General features: G+C 43.9%; 1 protein-coding gene across 2 annotated transcripts in view; it reads right to left on the bottom strand.

The window, feature by feature from the left end:
- Positions 1 to 966: 966 nt before the first annotated feature.
- ANKRD52 (ankyrin repeat domain 52) overlaps positions 967 to 17100 on the bottom strand; it is a 70102-nt gene continuing 53968 nt past the window's right edge. Inside the window, exon 28 of one of the 2 annotated variants that reach the window (XM_081849567.1) lies at positions 967 to 16316. In XM_081849567.1, coding sequence (XP_081705693.1) covers positions 16072 to 16316 — 245 coding nt within the window. In that variant the 3' untranslated portion in view covers positions 967 to 16071. The remainder of the gene's footprint in view (positions 16317 to 17100) is intronic. The other variant, XM_081849568.1, reaches the window with a different exon arrangement.

Genomic DNA, 17100 nt, shown 5'->3' with positions numbered 1-17100 from the left:
ACTAAATCGAAACTAAATCATGGGGCGAGACCTGGCAGGGGATATAGCACTTTCCCCTTGTCCCCAAACGTGCTAAGCAAACTGCCTCCAATTCTGTTCCAGGGGAAAGTTCCATTGTGCAGCTTCTCTGGTTGGAGGCAGCATGCTTCTGAATACATCGCTGGAAAACTGAAGGAAGAGGTCATGCTTGCATGTTTCCCATAGGCATCTAGCTGGCCACTGCAAAAACAGGTTGATGGACTAGATGGAGGCACAGGCCTGCTCCATGGGGGTTCTTCTCGTCTTCTTATGTCCTTCTGTTCATGCAATGATCCAGATATCGCAGGCTCCCATCCTTAAAAAGGAGTTACTTGAAGTACAGGTGAAACTCGAAAAATTAGAATTGAGAGACCATTTAAAGGCTCAGGAACCCATTGCAGGTGTTATGGATTGAATAGCTACTGCACCTTTTCACAATAATCTAATTTTCTGAGATTGTTAATTTGGGTTTTCATCAGCTGTACGCCATAATCATCACAATTATAACAAATAAAGGCTTGACATATCTCGCTTTGCATGTCATGAGTCTATCTCTTATATTAGTTTCACCTTTTAAGTTGAATTACTGAAATAAATGAACTTTTCCACGATATTCTAATTTTTCGAGTTTCACCTGTATCTTTCTGGACTTCAAAGGCCCAGTGTTTTATAAAACAGAAATGGGCAGTGGCAACACCTCCTTGGCCTAAGCAAACCAAGATCAAGAGTGCCTTTCCCTGGCTGGAGGAGGCGTGTTTCGTGGGCAATAAAGACAGGTAAATGATTTGAAAGCAGCCATTTGAGCCGCATTATACAATTGGGATATAAAACGCAGGTGTGGGATCAAATTTCCACCCCTTTCCTCCAGTATTTCCATTATCCTTACCCACCCACCCCCAGCAAATATCTGGAGACAAGGTGGGGGGGAAAAACGAAGACAGAGGCAGATAGAAGCAACAGCATTTTAATAAACATAATTGATTCAAAGCCACAATATGAATAACAGGACCTGGTCGCAGCATACATTGTAGAAAATAGATCAAGTCTGAATGCTTTTGTTTTTTTATTTATTTTAATTTACTTAATTCCTGGTTGACCCCCTCCCTCCCTTGCCCTAACCCCAAAAAGGTGATGCAGAAATTCTGAAAATGCATATTGTAACATCAGAGACAAAAAAAAGGTAACCAGTCACTTGGGTTCACATCAGGGGGGCTTATACAAAGGTGGCTTTCACACTGAGCAAGGGGTGTGTGTGGACAAGGGGGGTGGGGTGGATGGCTTGCAGTAGCTTTCTGTTTTCTTTATTGGTCTCCAATATATATTTATACATAAGTTCGAATATAATTTATTTACTTCATGGAACAACCAGGCGGGAGAAAATTGTCGGTGGCGGGTTTGACAAGTCTGCATTTCCTTCTAGGAACCGAACGTAGGTTTATCCTTTTTTTTTGGACACACAGGCAAGTGCTTCATTTTGCCAAGAAACCCCCCCCCCCAACTGAGGAGTAACGGGGGGCGAGGGGAGGTAACGAAACCACTGAGAAAGGTGGAAAGGTGAGCAGCCAAACAGAAACGGCTGCAGCCTTTGGGCTATATATAAGGTGGGATGTAGAAAAAGATTCACACTTTGATTGCACATCGGAACACATGGGTGGGGGGACCCTCTGCTGCATGGAGGCTGGAACTGGCCACTGGTTTTTGTGTGTGTGTGTGTGTGGTATTTGCCTTGGAAGCTCCCACCCCACAAGACACTTGCTGCGTGAGCATTTTGTTTCGAGTTTATCTCTTTGTGCTTTAAACCAGTTTGAAGGAAGATCGTGTACCTGCAAGCAGGAAGGTAGGCCTGTGAGCTGATCTGAACGTGTCTTTTCTACCCCTCACCCCTTTTTAGTCTCTTCTAAACATTGGTCCAGGTTCTCCACTACTAACAAAACCACGGTGCAAAGTTAAGCCTCGCTGCCAACACCTGTGGATCAACAGGCCAATAGGTTGGGGGTGGGTGTTTGTTTTTTGGGGTGTGTTTGGAGTCGGGGAGTGTTTTGTACGCAGCACTTCCATTTGCACTCCCCGTCCACCCTTTCAAGCTTGCCTAAATATAAACAAAGGCATACCTTTTTATTTTTTTTAAAAGAGTCCGCCTTAGCCAAATAACTCCCAATTAAGGCCCCTGCCTCAAAGGAGGTAAACATGGCTGCATGCTGGTTTTGATCAGCAGGGTTGTAGGTTTAGTGCTCTGTCCGAGAAATCACAAGTACTCTTCTTCCCCACCCGACCCCAAACTTATTGAACAGGAAACAAAGGAGATCTTTTAAGTGTGAGATGTTGATTTGTGACCTAGCTTCTTCTACCCCCCCACCCAAATTTACGCTTGCTGAAGTTATCACAGGAGGAGGAAACAGACCAAATACAGAGCAAGGAATGTATTTTCCAGTGCAACTCTCTTGCCCTATATAGCTTTCTTTTTCCTTGCATGGACTCCCATGTCTGCCCTTAGTGTTTTAAGATGAAGAGCAAGGAAGGCTTTTACAGTGCCCAAGCCTGCTCCTTTTTTTGTTATTATTCTTATTATTATTATTGCAAGAGGTAGGTAAGACCACCTGTTCTCCCCCTCGTCCCCTCTAAATTAATGTCTGAAAAGGTGACAGAATCTCACATCAAGACATGCCCCTTCCTAAGCAAGGCATTCTAAATATGCTAGTTATTGCAGAGCTCCTCTGCGCTTGGTGGGGCAACCCTAAATATAAAAACACGTTTGGCCACTGGCCCGGCAAAATAAAATCAAAGAACTAAAGGCGAGTCTGGGCAGCTGTTTGAGGTGGTAGAGTCACAGCAAGGTCAGCGGGCCAGCATTGCTCTAACACGAGAGAGAGGGAGGGAGAGTACAGCGTTCTACTACCTGGGATTCTTCCGAGACGCAGTGCAGGCATTGTACTTGCCACAGGGATTGCTCCCTTCTAAGCGACATATCTCAGGGGTGGTGGCAAACTGACCACTGGGCTTGTGTGTGAGAGAGGGGGGCAGAATTGAAAAAATCTGCCTCTGGTCCTAGAACACCTGCAACTCATTTTACTGAACACACACGCACACAGAGTAAAGTGCTCACACCTAGGGCAGACAATGTAAGGAGGAGAATGGCAAGTTCCATGCCTCTTCCCCAACTCCACTCTTTCACACAGGTTCTAAATTGCTGGTCCCCTTGTATCTCAAAATCCCTATGCCTGTGGCCCAGAATGGGGAGCACTTTAACGGCGAGGGGGGGCACGGAAAGGAAGCAAGAGGGAAAATGTGGAATATCACAGCCCAATATCAGTTTTACTTGGCCTTTGCAAGCTTGGGACGCCAGGGTGTGTTCAGATGTCAGCTGAATACGATAAAGGAAACTGAAACTGAAAGGAAGCCTGGCAGAAGACTTCTGAAGTGGTACCTTTCTCCCCCGCCGCAAGCTCCCTGAAGAACAGGCACAGCAGCAAAAGCAATGCTCAAGTCTTTTAAATAAAGGGAAAAGTACCGGTAACTGGCCCTGAATGCGGTTACAGAAAAGGCTGTGGAGGGTGCTTATAGAGAATTAAAACCTCACCCCAAATACATAGATTAACCTAACAGAATGCTGAACTGAAATATATATATTTTTCTCTGAACACCTTTAGGATTTGACAGGAACGACAAGCATTAGAAAATTCATCCCACTCCACAAAAGGCTTCCTCTGACAAGCAGCAGTTACAGGTCAAGCAGAAAGAATACTGTACTGCCTTCCCTCCACTGTAGGTGAAAATTATACAGAATTTCCCTTTGGGACGTTATGGGCCCTTGGATGCTGCAGCCAAAGGGTAACAGTGTTCTATACCCCTAACCCTCTCCCCCACTCAGATGCACGCCTTGCCACTGGGGAGAAAAGGTGGAGTAAGGACCAGAAGCACAATTAAGAGGCTCATGCAAACATACTCCATTTAAGTCACCCATTACTACGAAGACCACCACAACGTACTGGCTGTACCTACCTCACACAAATACAAACACACAATTAGAGTGCCCCTTGAGTGACACACACCATCTGTGTGACCAAGTGCAAAGTAATCTTTTTGGAGGGGGGTGGATGCAACTGTTAAGAGGGGGAACACAACTGGAAGAATGAACAAGGTCAAAGATGCAAAGAATAAGTGAATAACCAGGACTTCCAAGAACGAAACCCTGACTGGGAGTGAAATTAGTGCTCATGTTGGTCTGACCACCATCCTTCAAAATCCTTCCGTTTACAGCTAAGCCCCCCCCCCCCCACTAAACACATTCAAGAGTGCAAGCTATACAACAGGCTACAAACCCTCAACACAGTAACTGATTTCCCTCACCCAACCCTATCCCACCCCTTTATTGCTGCTCCCAAGGAAGAAATTTGTTTTGAAGCACAGGTAGTTTTTGAAGTGCCCGCAGGATCAGAGCCAACGAGTATTGCTATAAGACAAGCACACACCCAGCAAAACAACAGTATGGACCCTCTCCGAGCAATGAACAGAACGTAACGAAAGCAGCTCCTGCTGGTCTTCAAAAGAATCGCCGCCACACACTCCAGCTCAACAATTTGTGGCTTCAGTTGCAGACGCAGCATGGCCAAACAATTCAAAACACAACATGCAACAGGAACGCTAACGATAACACACACACACGCACCCCCCCCAAATTAAAAGACCACAGCTCCACCTCAAGAAACCTAAGCAACAAATGCAGTTCATCAGAGGCGTTTATGCAACCAAGGCAAATAGATATTGTTTACCTGTTAAGCTCTGTGTCAAGATTGTCAAAATGGAGCCCCAATCCCAGTTGCAAAGCAAGACTATTAAAGACAGAAATATGAAGGGCATTGGATCACATGTCCAAAGACAATTAAACTACAGCAGCGTCTCGTTGGTGCAACATATTATTTCCATGCAACATAATAGTGCAGAAACTCATTCATCCTGTTTTCCGGATCACCCTGATTTTGACAGTCCCCCCCCCCCCCGCAAAAAAAAAAAAGAGGTTTGGAAATGCTCTACTTCACATTTTGCAGATTTTAAAACCTGGGACAGTCTTTCCCCAGTCTGGAAGACAAGTGACTGTGTGAGCCAAGGCAACCCGGTTCTCTCCCAATAACTTGAGCTCCAAATGGTATCTTTTGCTGGGCTCTACTAACTTAAGGAACAGTGAAAAGTCATATAAGCTGCTCCCCGATGACGGCTGCATCCCTGCATCAATCAACTCCCACCAGATCATCACAGCATATATTCCTTTCTTATGTGCATCAACATTGCACCCGAGGCCTCAAAGGATTTAATGAATTCTTGCGGATGGTACCGGTGAGAAGGAATGTGTGTGCAGAGATTGCAAGAAGGCAACTTCGCTGCAAGTTAGCCAGCTGGGCTCTGACCCGGAGTTACTGCCAGGTTCTTATGCTAGCGACCCTGTTGTGGAAAAACTTCTGTTTGTGCTTAATTACCTTGGCCAGGGGAATTGTGCCAAAGATACGCAGGAAGGAGGACCATGTGCACTCTGAAAATGGAAATCTCTCCCTCACAACCAGCCTTGAGCAAGTAACCAAATACAGTGGGCAACAGCAGAACAGAAAGAGTCCACTGGGCCTCCCACGGCATCAAGAAAATACGTCAGAATGGAACATCATGGCCCAGAAGCAACCATTACAATCTCAAATTCCTTCCAGTCCTTCACAACAAGGCTGAACCAGTTAAGCTGGGAATTGCTGATGAAAGAAGCTGGCCTTTGCTTCTCTTGTTACTCCCAATTAAAGAGCTCAGGAAACAGTGATCATTTCCTGTTCCCATTTGAAAAGCCACCATTTGAATAGAAGGACCACAACATGCATATGTAGAGAAGCTCTACCCTATCCATTATTTGCCCAGTGTTAGCTCCTACCCTCCAAGTGGAAACAATGAGAGTTTGTCCAATTACACTGTTGCTCTCAAGTTTAACACATATATTTTAAGTCGCCTGCAAATATTGGAATTGCAAATGGATGCCACTAAGGCTGAGATACTAGTTTAGCAAAGTATTAATTAATTGCAAACAGATCTTTTTGTAATGGAGAAAGTTATGAAAGGAATTAGATGTTTTGCAACCATACAAAATCAAGCATGGTACCCCTTAGCTGAGTGAGAAGAGAGGAGGCTATTAAACTAAGGACAAAGAAAGAACAGATCCACTAGTATCATCCTCCAGGAACAGAAGAGTTTTTGGTTTGAAAAAAGGAGGATAAAGACTATACAAAGGAAAGGTCAGAAACTGGCACAAAGCTATATTTAGTGCAATTTTTAAAATTCTCAATCTGTACAACACACACTCATGACATCAAGTCACTGAGGGGAACAGGTGGATGGGGAGGGATTAAACAATTAATGCACAACACATTAAACAGATGCACAGAACCTTAGCAAATGCAGAAGCAAGAACACTTTCTGTGTCAAGTTCCTTTTTTATTTCCGAAATGTGGGAAATGGGGGTCTGCATCCAAGGAGGTTTCCCAGGTACTAAAGAAAGGAAGTGGGCTGCCTTGGGATAAGAGCTCCGAGACACAAATAAACCAGCACAAGGACACGAATGGGCAAGTACAAAGCATACAGCATACCCTTTCTGCTGGCTGCGCAAAGACTGACTGAACCTTTGGTTTCCATCAAAACTGCAGAAAGGAAAATCTGCAGGCACTCTAGATTGCAATGTTATTTAAATCCACATGCAAAAACCGCTGCATCTATTAGCCGTCGTCCCCCCTAAGCATGACAAGGAACTAAACATTTCTGTCGTGATGAAGGCAAGTCAAGCACTAGGACAGTGTCCAGAAACGGTGGAATCAAGCCTTACTATTCAACATCATTGAGATGGAAGAGAAAGGTGCTTCAAACTAAATGCATTAAGAGGAACAGTTATACAAGTTGTGGGAACAGAGGAGATGGCTAGATTAGGACAGAAGAGGCCAGATAATAATTTGTATTTCTTCACTACACCCGAGATGCAATATACTCAGATTGTTACGTTGACTTAAATCATATGCACCTTCATAAGGCTTTACATCTAAGGGGAGCTCAGTTTAGGAAGTGAGCTTGCATACAAAATGCAGAACTCTGTGTGTGTTTGTGTCTTCGAGATAAACCCTAATCCCCCACCCTGTTAAATATTCCTTTATGAGAGGGAAGAAGAAAATAAAAAAAGTAAGAGATCATCGATCAAGGGGAAGGAGAAAGGCCAAACTTCTTTAGGCCCAGTGCTAGAGAGATGCACCTGGATTCAGGTGTGAGGCAGGATGGGTGAGGGAATGCTGGGTAATACGTGCCCAATTTCTGAGCATAAGGCCTTCCGATAAGAACGCACCTGCCCATTGATCCTTAGAAAAGGGCCCCTAGTGGATTGTGAGCTTTTCCACCGCAGGAAGATGGAAGAGCAATTGGTCTAATTTGTTTTATCATCTTGCAACGTGCTTCTTGAATGTAAACACAAGTTACGTGCTAGAGGTCTAAAGCTTCTGGAATGATTTATTTATTTAAAGTTATTAACATTTCGACACAATGTCCGTTTCTTATTTAAAACAACCTTCCTGGCAACATCCCCAAACAGCTAAAGGATCAGAAGCCGATGGGGGTGTCAAAAGGGGAACACCCAGAAGAAGGGGAAGGGGGAAAGAGAGAGAGAAAGCAATCAGGGGACATGCCAGGAGAACACATTTGGCTGCGTTTCCCTCAGTCATCTGCACAAGGGTCAACAAGCAGTAGGTTTGTACAGCGCCTGGACCAACTGAAGCTCATCCAGTCCATAACAGGAACCTTTTGGCAGTTAACCATGTTCAAGACACAAATGCAAACATGAGCAGCCATTTTGGGTACGTACCTTCAATGAAAAATGCCTTTCAAAAATACTACACAGTAGACCGTTAGCACTCTGGTTGCAATAATGCCCTATTTGCTTTTCGGTCTGCAAAGGTTTCCTCTCCTTTCCAGTTAATGAGGGGGTGGCGTTTTCTGGTTTCCTCCTTTTGGAAAGCTAGTTCTTTGATCATCTGTATGTCAGTGCAAAAAGGCCTTCCGTTTCATACCCCCTAGCCTATCCGCAGCAGCCTTCTCAAAGGTGTGCCGTGACTGCAAGCAGTGTGTCTTCAGTACACAAGAAGAGACAGGGACCTCCTCGCCACCTGCCACCTGAATTTGGGCACCAGGCTCCCTGGGCTCGGCTGCATGCAAACAACGGAAAAGGCTGGCTTTCTCTCTCCTTTTGGTCACTTGGCAACGCTTCGCCTCTCCCCTTCCCACCCAGAGTGCCCACTGTTCATTCTTTTGTATTCTCCCCCCTCCCCTCCGCTTTTGCCTAAGACATCCACCAACTGGCCAGACAACACATTAGTGCAAAATACAGGAATTAAGGCAATGCCCAGAAAGTGAGAGCCTAGACTTCCTTCCCAATGCAAGTATCACAGGCTTGTTCTCTAGGCTGCAACATGGACTTTGGGGAGTGCTGCCTCCCTGCCCTGGTTGAAATATGACTATATCTACATCAAAGGAAGGACTATTGGAGGGGTTTCATTCATTTAACAGGAGCCAGGTGTGTTTTGAAGGATGTCGTAGCTACATGGGCTCTGGCAGAATCCTAATATACCAAGTAGCCAGACTTGTGTTTCATTGCCCGCATGATCACGCTGACTGATCCAATGTTGGTTTTACCACACTGCAGCCAGGACGGATCTGGACAAAAAAAGTATTATTCCCCACGGAGTGGATGAACAAACACACTCAACACACATACAGATCTACAACCCCAAGCCAAGAGACGATGCAGGAGTCGCTTCCAGAGGTCAAGTCAATTCGTGCTTTCTCCTGAGGTAGTCTCTAACTCTGCTGATGGAAAATCTCCAATTGGAGGTATGATCTGTAGCTCTGCTCTATACAAAATGCAGCAATCACCTATGCAAGTCAGACAACTTAAAAAAAAAAAAACCCACACACAACTGAGGCAGTACATCAAAATGCAACAGAAGCAGTAACCCGAATTAAAAGGCTATCTCCTGATGCTTTGCAAAATGTTTGGTCTTGGGGGCTTAATCTGCCCTTTGGGCAAAAGTCATCCTCTTTTTTCCAGTTTATTGCCATCACAAGCAGTGATGTTTGCTGGTCCTCCTAATTAAACACTAACTTATGAGCACAGATGTCAATGGCTTGTCTTTGCTACTTCCAGTGTAATTAGCATGAAAGGAAAGCCTTTAACTTTCACCCTCAAGCCCTTACAGAGCCCTAAAAAGGAGTGGTGAAGCGACAAGCAAGAGCACCTCCAATTCACAGAGAGACAGTCCGTGTCTATACACTGCCTGTCTGGTTGATGTCTGAAGAGGATTTCAAAGTCTCACCACCTTCTGGAAATGCTGGTCTCATGAAAAAAGGAAAATACAATTCGAGGTTATTCATGCAGTGCTAAAAAGGTCTTACTTCCAATCAATTCAGGGGAGAAACCCCACAACTCCCAAAGGTTTTGAGAAGGCAAAGCAGGCACAAGTTGGCATTATCAACCCCCCCGTGCCATCCTTTACAGAAAACAAGAAAGCTGGACTTTTAGAAAGAGCCACACGTGGCTGAAATTGCATACTAATTTTTGTTTGTTTGTTTAGAAAAAGGTTTACTGCCACCCACTGTACACACAAGGCTCGGCTAGTTTCAAAGGCTTTCATGCAATTTTGCTTTATTATATTCAAGTTGTCAAACTAACAGGATTGGAGTTAAAAGTAAGGCTATTTCTCTCTCTCTCTCTTTTTAAAATCCTTCTGTCTTTGCACCAAAAGTGAATTTGAAAAGATGCTTATCACACACAGATGCACACACGCAGACACACAAACACACAAACTGGAACTCTGACACACAGAAGAGGAAGAGTAGTTTATACCTGACTGGTGATGAGGTCTGTCCTATCTTATTCAAAAGAAATGTTTATGTGCATAATATACATAGGTGCAGCATTTACACATAGGATACTGAAAAAAGACACCAAGAACTTGCTACAGATGCCTTGAAGAGTCCTTAAAAATTCATTTCCTGCCCTCCCCCCGGATTACTTTCTTCCTCTTGTAACACCAAGGACTCATTTTTGACCCAATATTCATGATTCAAATGTAATCATCACTCCAAAGTTCACAGGAATCCCTAATACCCATTAATGTCCTTCTGGCTTAAGCTGGGAAACTTTTTTTTGTTTAAAGCACATCCCCACTGTCACTTTTTCTTCTTCCAGCTAACATGGACAGTTTCCAAGAAATTAAATTGAGCAGAAGCTACGTTTGATTTTTAAAACGCTGCATGCTCAATATTGAGCATCCTGAAAAATTCAAGTCAAGGGAAGATGCTTTAAATAACTGAACAATCCAATGTTTTCACAACTGTGTTCCCAGCACAGATTCCCACCCACCTGCCCACCCCCTTTTCTTTTCCTGGACTTGGAAGGGGGGGGGAACCTCAAGGCAAAGGCGAGTTGGGCTTATAGTCTGAACGGATTGTACAAGACGGTACATTTAAGTTGCAGTTTAAAATGCCAACCCATTCACATCAATGCGTCTGGCCAAGGAGGCCCCCTGCCAATCCACTGCACATTGCAAGGGATTCTGGGGTTTGGGTCTACTCTCAGTTCACACTCTGCATCAGCTGACCCTGCTGGGCCAATCTGATGTCCTGCACAAATGGAGTTAGCCCTAAAAGTTTCTCAAGTCTTCGCTGTAGCCGAGCAATGTGGGAGAAGCTCGGTCGTGGGGAGCAAGCTGCCTCTCAGGCACTTTGCTGTTACAGACCTTCTCATAAGGTTCCCCCAGGTTCTGTGGAACACAGTTTGAAAACCACAAAGACTAAAACTGACTGCATGCAGGGATTTTGGATGCAAACTGAGATATGATGTTCCGGGACGTATGTAACCAGTCCACTCAGAATTCATGTCTTACCTTAGAGCTGAATGTGCACTCTTGGGGTGGGGTGCCTATACTCCATGATTTCACTCACCTTTTCGGGGGCAAAGGAAGCTTACAAACGATTCAGAATTAAACTAAGGAAAGGTCTCCTAATCTCCAGCAATTTGGGGAACAAACAACCAAAAAGAAGCAAAAGAGAACAGCATCATTTCATCAGGATTAGTTATTTCAAATTCAACCAAGTGCCCGTTTAGGAATAGAAGATCAATTTATCGTTTCCCAGTACCTGCCCTCTACAAGGACATTTACATTCAGTGTTTGTCAATAGTTATATGGCTCAGCTGGGCTCCCTGCGGGTGGCCCTTTTATCTAACAATGGCAGTGCAAATACACTTGTCAAACTGAAATGTATTTGTGCTGTTGTTTTTTTTAAACACAACTTCCCTTTGTTCATTAATTTTCCAGAGACATGAAGTTAATTAAAACAAAAAACAAACAAACAAAAAAATACTGCCCTCCCACCCCATGCAAAACAAAACAGAAACCAGGCTCCTCCTGGTCCCCCCTTCCTTGTTTGCTGGCCTTTCTCCTATGGGTTGCTATAAAGAGGGGGAACGAGACCCTCGTGGTTGTTGTTTTTTTTTAAACAAAAGTGCTTATTTTACGTGTAAAGCAAGTGCTTTGGAGAAAGGCGGTTGGAGAGAAACTTCCTTATTTGGCGGGGTTTAAGGAGGGAAGCCCAATGATTGCTTTTGAGACAAATGAAGGGAAATGGAAAAGTGGTGCCTTTTGAGGTTCAGAGAAAAATGCATGGTCAAGACCGAGGCCATTCTTAAGGAGGGAGGCAACCGGGAATCAACAGCCAGCAAGAACCTTTGCACAGGAAAACAACATTCCGCCTGCCCCTCTCCCCCAACCCCGTGTAAAATACTGCACATCTTTTAAGCCAAATGTGTTTGCAAAATACTGGGCAGGAGAGCAGGGGGAGAGAAGGGGAGAGAGACAGCAAGGGGGGGAAAGGAAGTTTGCCTCCAGCCCTCTTTTACAATGCACTAGGGAAACCGACTCTCATCTTAGCACAATAATGCAAGTTATTACCACCAGCCACTTCGATTATTACTTAAAATTGTCAAGCTGTGCTGTCAAAATGTACACGTTACAGTATTAAAGGAGAACAAGACTGGCGACTCTGCAACAGAACTGGCCACGTTTCGCTGACACCCACCCGAGGCCTACCTTCCCTTTCTTACAAAAACAAAATTAAAACCCCGCAAATTTATTCTTAATTCACGTATGCGCTGCTGGAATTTTTCCACTCCATTTTCTTCATCTTTTTTTTTTTTTAAAGGAAAAGGAAAAAAGAACAAGGGCAAAATTGAACGTAAAAAAAAATTATTAATGCATGATGCTACAGAACTAAGAACACTGAAGCCCTTAAAGAGATCACATTGATTGTCATATATTGAATTTTTATGTTGACATGTGAGGAAAAGAACACATTATCAGCATGTTAGGTACTATTATTATTATTAATTTTTTTTAATAAAAAAAAAGATCAAGTGTCAGTTCATCATTTTTCCTCAGTTAATAAAAGAAAACATGCCTAACAACCCTCTACAATCCTAATAAAATAAGATAAAATAAAATAAAATGCAAGCACAATCCATGTATTACTAGGGCTAGAAGATTCCCTCATTTTGAAAGGCTCCTTGAAAACCTATGCTCATTTCTGCTCCTCTGCCTCTCCACATCCCACATTGCCATTTCAAAACACAGTTAAAATTTGAGATGGGCACATCTGATATTCAAGCAACTATGCTACTGCCTAAGGAGCCCGATTTCCTGGGCCCTATACTTCTGTAACACCCCACAACCAATTCCACCAGAGTTTTCTGTGGAAACAGGCACATCAACAACCCCAATTTAACAGGCTGTGCTTTCTCAATAGGAATACGCATTCCCCTGGGTTAACAGGAAAATGGTATCTGTTGCCTGGTACAAACCTGTGAGCGTAGAGTCTGTCACATCCAAGGGATGAGGGAGAGAGTTTAGGTCTTTCCAAATTGCAGCACAACCATTATGTTTCTTCCCTACTGCCCCAGTTTCCTGAAAATACCTCAAGGCCCTCCAGAAATGTTTCTGGTCCGTAAAGGAGGATTAAATTTAGCCCTTTTTAAAAAAAAAGAAAGAAAGTGTGGCTTCAGACTTAATTCCCTACAACTTCCCTCCCTCCCTTCCTCCCTCCCCTACCCCTGCCATGGCCTGGCAGTTCAAAATTAGGCCTTTAGAAGAAGTTACAAGTTGCTAGTACCTAAAAAACAAACAAACAAACAATGTAAACAAGGTGTTTAAAGTTATTTTCAGCTCTCCCTCTCTACAAAAGTAGTGAAAAGGACCTTCCTGTATTGAAAAAGTAGGGGACAGGGAGGAAAGGGGGGAAACTTTCATTCAAGTTTTGTTCACTTCTATTCCAACGTGAGGTATTTTGGTGTAGAAAGGTTAACACTTTCTTTCAAGGTAGAGAACTTGGAGCAACTGAGGGCAGAGAAAACTAACCCGACCGTAGTGCAGCTAAAATAATAATAATAATAATAATAATAATTAATGGCCAATCTGCAACAGGCGGTTGCTGTGCTTTTTGGCAAGTGCATTAAAACCTTAATACGCTCATATCTAGCAGCTGCGGTGAAAAGATCTCTCACGATTCCTTGGGCATCAAAGAAAGAAAAAAGCTAAGCTAGTAGCGCCCTAGTCTTTGTGGAAGGCTTTGTTGAAGGAAATGGCTGGGTTCGTTAGAAGACTAGAACTCGCTACCTTAAGGCCCCCAATTTTTGCAACCTATCCGTATGCAGCAAACCAACGAGACATGCAGCTAGCTGGTGCTTGAAGAGCTGACTCAAGATGATATGCAGTGGTCTGTGGGGAAAACAAAAGTCCATTTGGTGGGGATTAAACAAAAAAAGAAAATGGAGAACCTCTCTTTTAAAAATGCACTGTTCACCAAAGGACAACGTTGCAGCTTCAGTATTTGGCTCTAGGAGTTTGGCTTTGGTATATTAAAAACAGTGCCAAAAGGGAAAGGGGGGTGGGTGGGTTTTCTCACTTTAGATTTCAGTTTTTGCCTTTCTTGCATCAGGATTAAACTCCGCTTTAAAAAAAAAAAAAAAGGAAGGAAGGAAGGAAGTGAGGCCATGGAAATGGCACTGGTGCCTATTCTAACGCCAGCGGCAAATGAAAAAGAAGAAAGAAAGAAACGAAGAGACTGTTTTCAGTTTTCAGTTTTTGGTTAAAGAAACAGTAATTCGTTTTAAACCATGAAGCAGGATGGTTCAAGCACATACCTGGCTCATATTTTCTCCTTAACAGTCTAGCTGATTCCCTAAGGAGAAGCTGGTTGGGGAATTACTAGCCCTAACAAGCTCACTGGTCCAAACATGCAATGTTTTGGGAGTAATTCTATAGGCACCAGCATAGCACTGCAGGACTGGGAAGGAGGTGGAAAGAAGATTGTTGGTTTAAAAAATAAAAGTGTGCCCTGGCAGCCCTCAGCCGATTGCTACATCCCAATCTTTGGCTTTGAACGTACTTGTGATATGGTATATATATATTTTGTTGTTAGTTTCTACACATGATACAATTTACAGTACCCCAAAAAAAAAAAAAAGGAAAAAAAACCCCAAACAGTGCATACACTCAAAATGCGTAAAACCTGCATTTTTATAAATATATTTTTAAAAATAAAAAACACACACGCTTACGCACACATACACCAACCCCACAGGCATCCCTACAAACACCCATGTGCACATTGTCCTAATGAAGCCTTCTGGTTGGCATTCGGGGGTATAAATACAACTGCAGGATTGTACGGTTCTGAAGTGCGTTTTCCTTAAAAAAAGGTGAAACTTGCAGAAAGCTCTCTCTTTTTTTTTGCTATTTTTAAAGAAGATAAATGCTTGTTTCTTTATAAATAATCTCTTTTCTTTAAAGCAACACTGACTTGTCTAAACAGGGAAAACACTGCGCAAGGAGGGTGGGGTTTGCGGGGAAGAGAACTGTGAAGGAAATTCTCTTTGGGGATCCAACGTTTTGTAACCCTTCCCACCCCCTGCCTGCCTCAAACAGAAACCAGTCTCCAAAAAGAGAAAAATCCCTAAAGTGCCTGATATGGTAGGGATGAATTCTGGCAACGCATACGCAAGTTTTGTCAGAGAGGACCGCGTCAGCTGGGCAACAGCACCCATTTTGCATACGAGGGAGTACGAGCTGCCTAAGGTATCAGTGTCCCAGGTACAGTAGTTCTCAATTCAAGTGTTTTCACTGGAATAAAAAAAAGGGGGGGGCAAGCACAACAAACAAACAAAAATAACCAAACAAACAAAAAGAGAAAGGAGCAGTTATAGTGGCACTTTGCCGGGAGCTGCTGCCCTTCTTGGCGGTCCCTCGTTCGTCAAACGCCTAATGCCAAATAAAACTAAGAGGTTCAGGGCTTCTGCTCCCTGCCTAGAACAGCACGACCCACAAAATTTAACGTTATCAAGTCAGGCAGCACACAGAAAGTTACCACAAAGCGGGAGGGAGCCGGGCAGATGGGAAGGCTAGGACACCCTGTTTTAAGAGCCTGATTTTTTATTTTTACTTTTTTTCAAATTCAGGCCCCTCCAGTCGTGTGATGTGCTCATTAATCGGCAAGCATCCCCGCAGGAAATTAATTTGGCTTGGCCCTTCCTTCAGTTCCCAGAAGCGTCAAGCCAGAGGAACTGGAATTTAAACAGCTGGCTGTTCCCTAAATCTTACCAAGGCCGTGGCCTCGGAAACAAAGGGCGACAGCATTTGGGCAGGTTTCTGTGCTAATTTAGACTCAAACAGGACTGTTTAAGGTATTGCAAATGGACCGCTGTGGATTTGTTTTGAGAGCCACATTGCTTTTTGTTAACTTTGACGGCAGGAGATGCCAGTGGTGAAAGCAAAGGTCTAAATAGGAAGCAGAAGCCAAGACCCCCCCCTTTCTTTTTTGGTACCTAGGCCATTTTGGAAGGCCCATTCCAGTCTTGTTCTCCTTTAAAGTGTCCTATATTTATAGAATTCCTAAATAAATAGAAAATATTAGATCACCCATCGTGGTTTGTTTGTTTTTAAGCTACTCAGAGTAACAGCCATCTAAGCCGATGGCATTGTGCCTATCCTTGGTGTAGGGGCAGCTGTTGCCGTTGGGCAGGGCACTACAGACTGCTGTCTTGGCAGCAATACTGCAGTTCTTGAGGAGGTTGAAGCTGAAAGGGCTGATGGCGTCTTTTGGTGGAAAAGGCTTCATGGTGGAAAGGATAAGTGCCAGGCAGTCGGCCACGTCCTTGTTGGGGGCGCAAGCCAAGGCTGGGGTATGGCCTGAAAAACAGAAACACAAACTCAGTCCCCTAAAAAATAATAATCCCCCATTCTTGGGCAACCCACCCCCCAAAGCATCTTTTCCAAGAAGGGTTGGACAACCTGTTCAGCACATAACATCAGTTGTTTTATCATGAACTGGCTGCTGTTTCCTTTTATAAAAACTGGCTCTTCCCCTCCCCGACCCTCAGCATAAAATACCCGTATTTTTCGCTCTATAAGACGCACCAGACCACAAGACGCACCTAGTTTTTGGAGGAGGAAAACAAGAAAAACAATATTCTGAATCTCAGAAGCCAGAGGTGCAAGAGGGATCACTGCGCAGTGAAAGCAGCAATCCCTCTTGCTGTTCTGGCTTCTGGGATAGCTGCGCAGCCTGCGTTCGCTCCATAAGACGCACACACATTTCCCCTTACTTTTTAGGAGGGGAAAAGTGAGTCTTATAGAGCAAAAAATACGGTAAGTGGCGTAATTGCACTAGTGCTACAGCCGTGTTATCGCTGCTCTGGTATCTGCTGGACACAGACTATGTGAAAGCTCCTTGCAAACTACTCTTTGTGCTATCCAAACACCACCTGCACAGCAACTCTCTGTACTCTTCTCTCTCTCTCGGCGTGTATGTATGTAAAAAGGAGTGGTAAAACTCAGCCCGTGACCTGACCCACTCAAGAGATCATACTCTGTGGATAAATTTCCATGCCCCCTTTGTATACACAACTCCTGCTTAAGAGATACATTCAGACAGAGCACAGGAACTCCCTACAGATGGGCACCGTTTCTCTAA

Source organism: Podarcis erhardii (assembly GCF_964252035.2).
Source record: "Podarcis erhardii genome assembly, chromosome: 2".
NCBI classification, from domain to species: Eukaryota; Metazoa; Chordata; class Lepidosauria; order Squamata; family Lacertidae; genus Podarcis; species Podarcis erhardii.
This window is presented reverse-complemented; position numbering and strand designations above follow the sequence as displayed.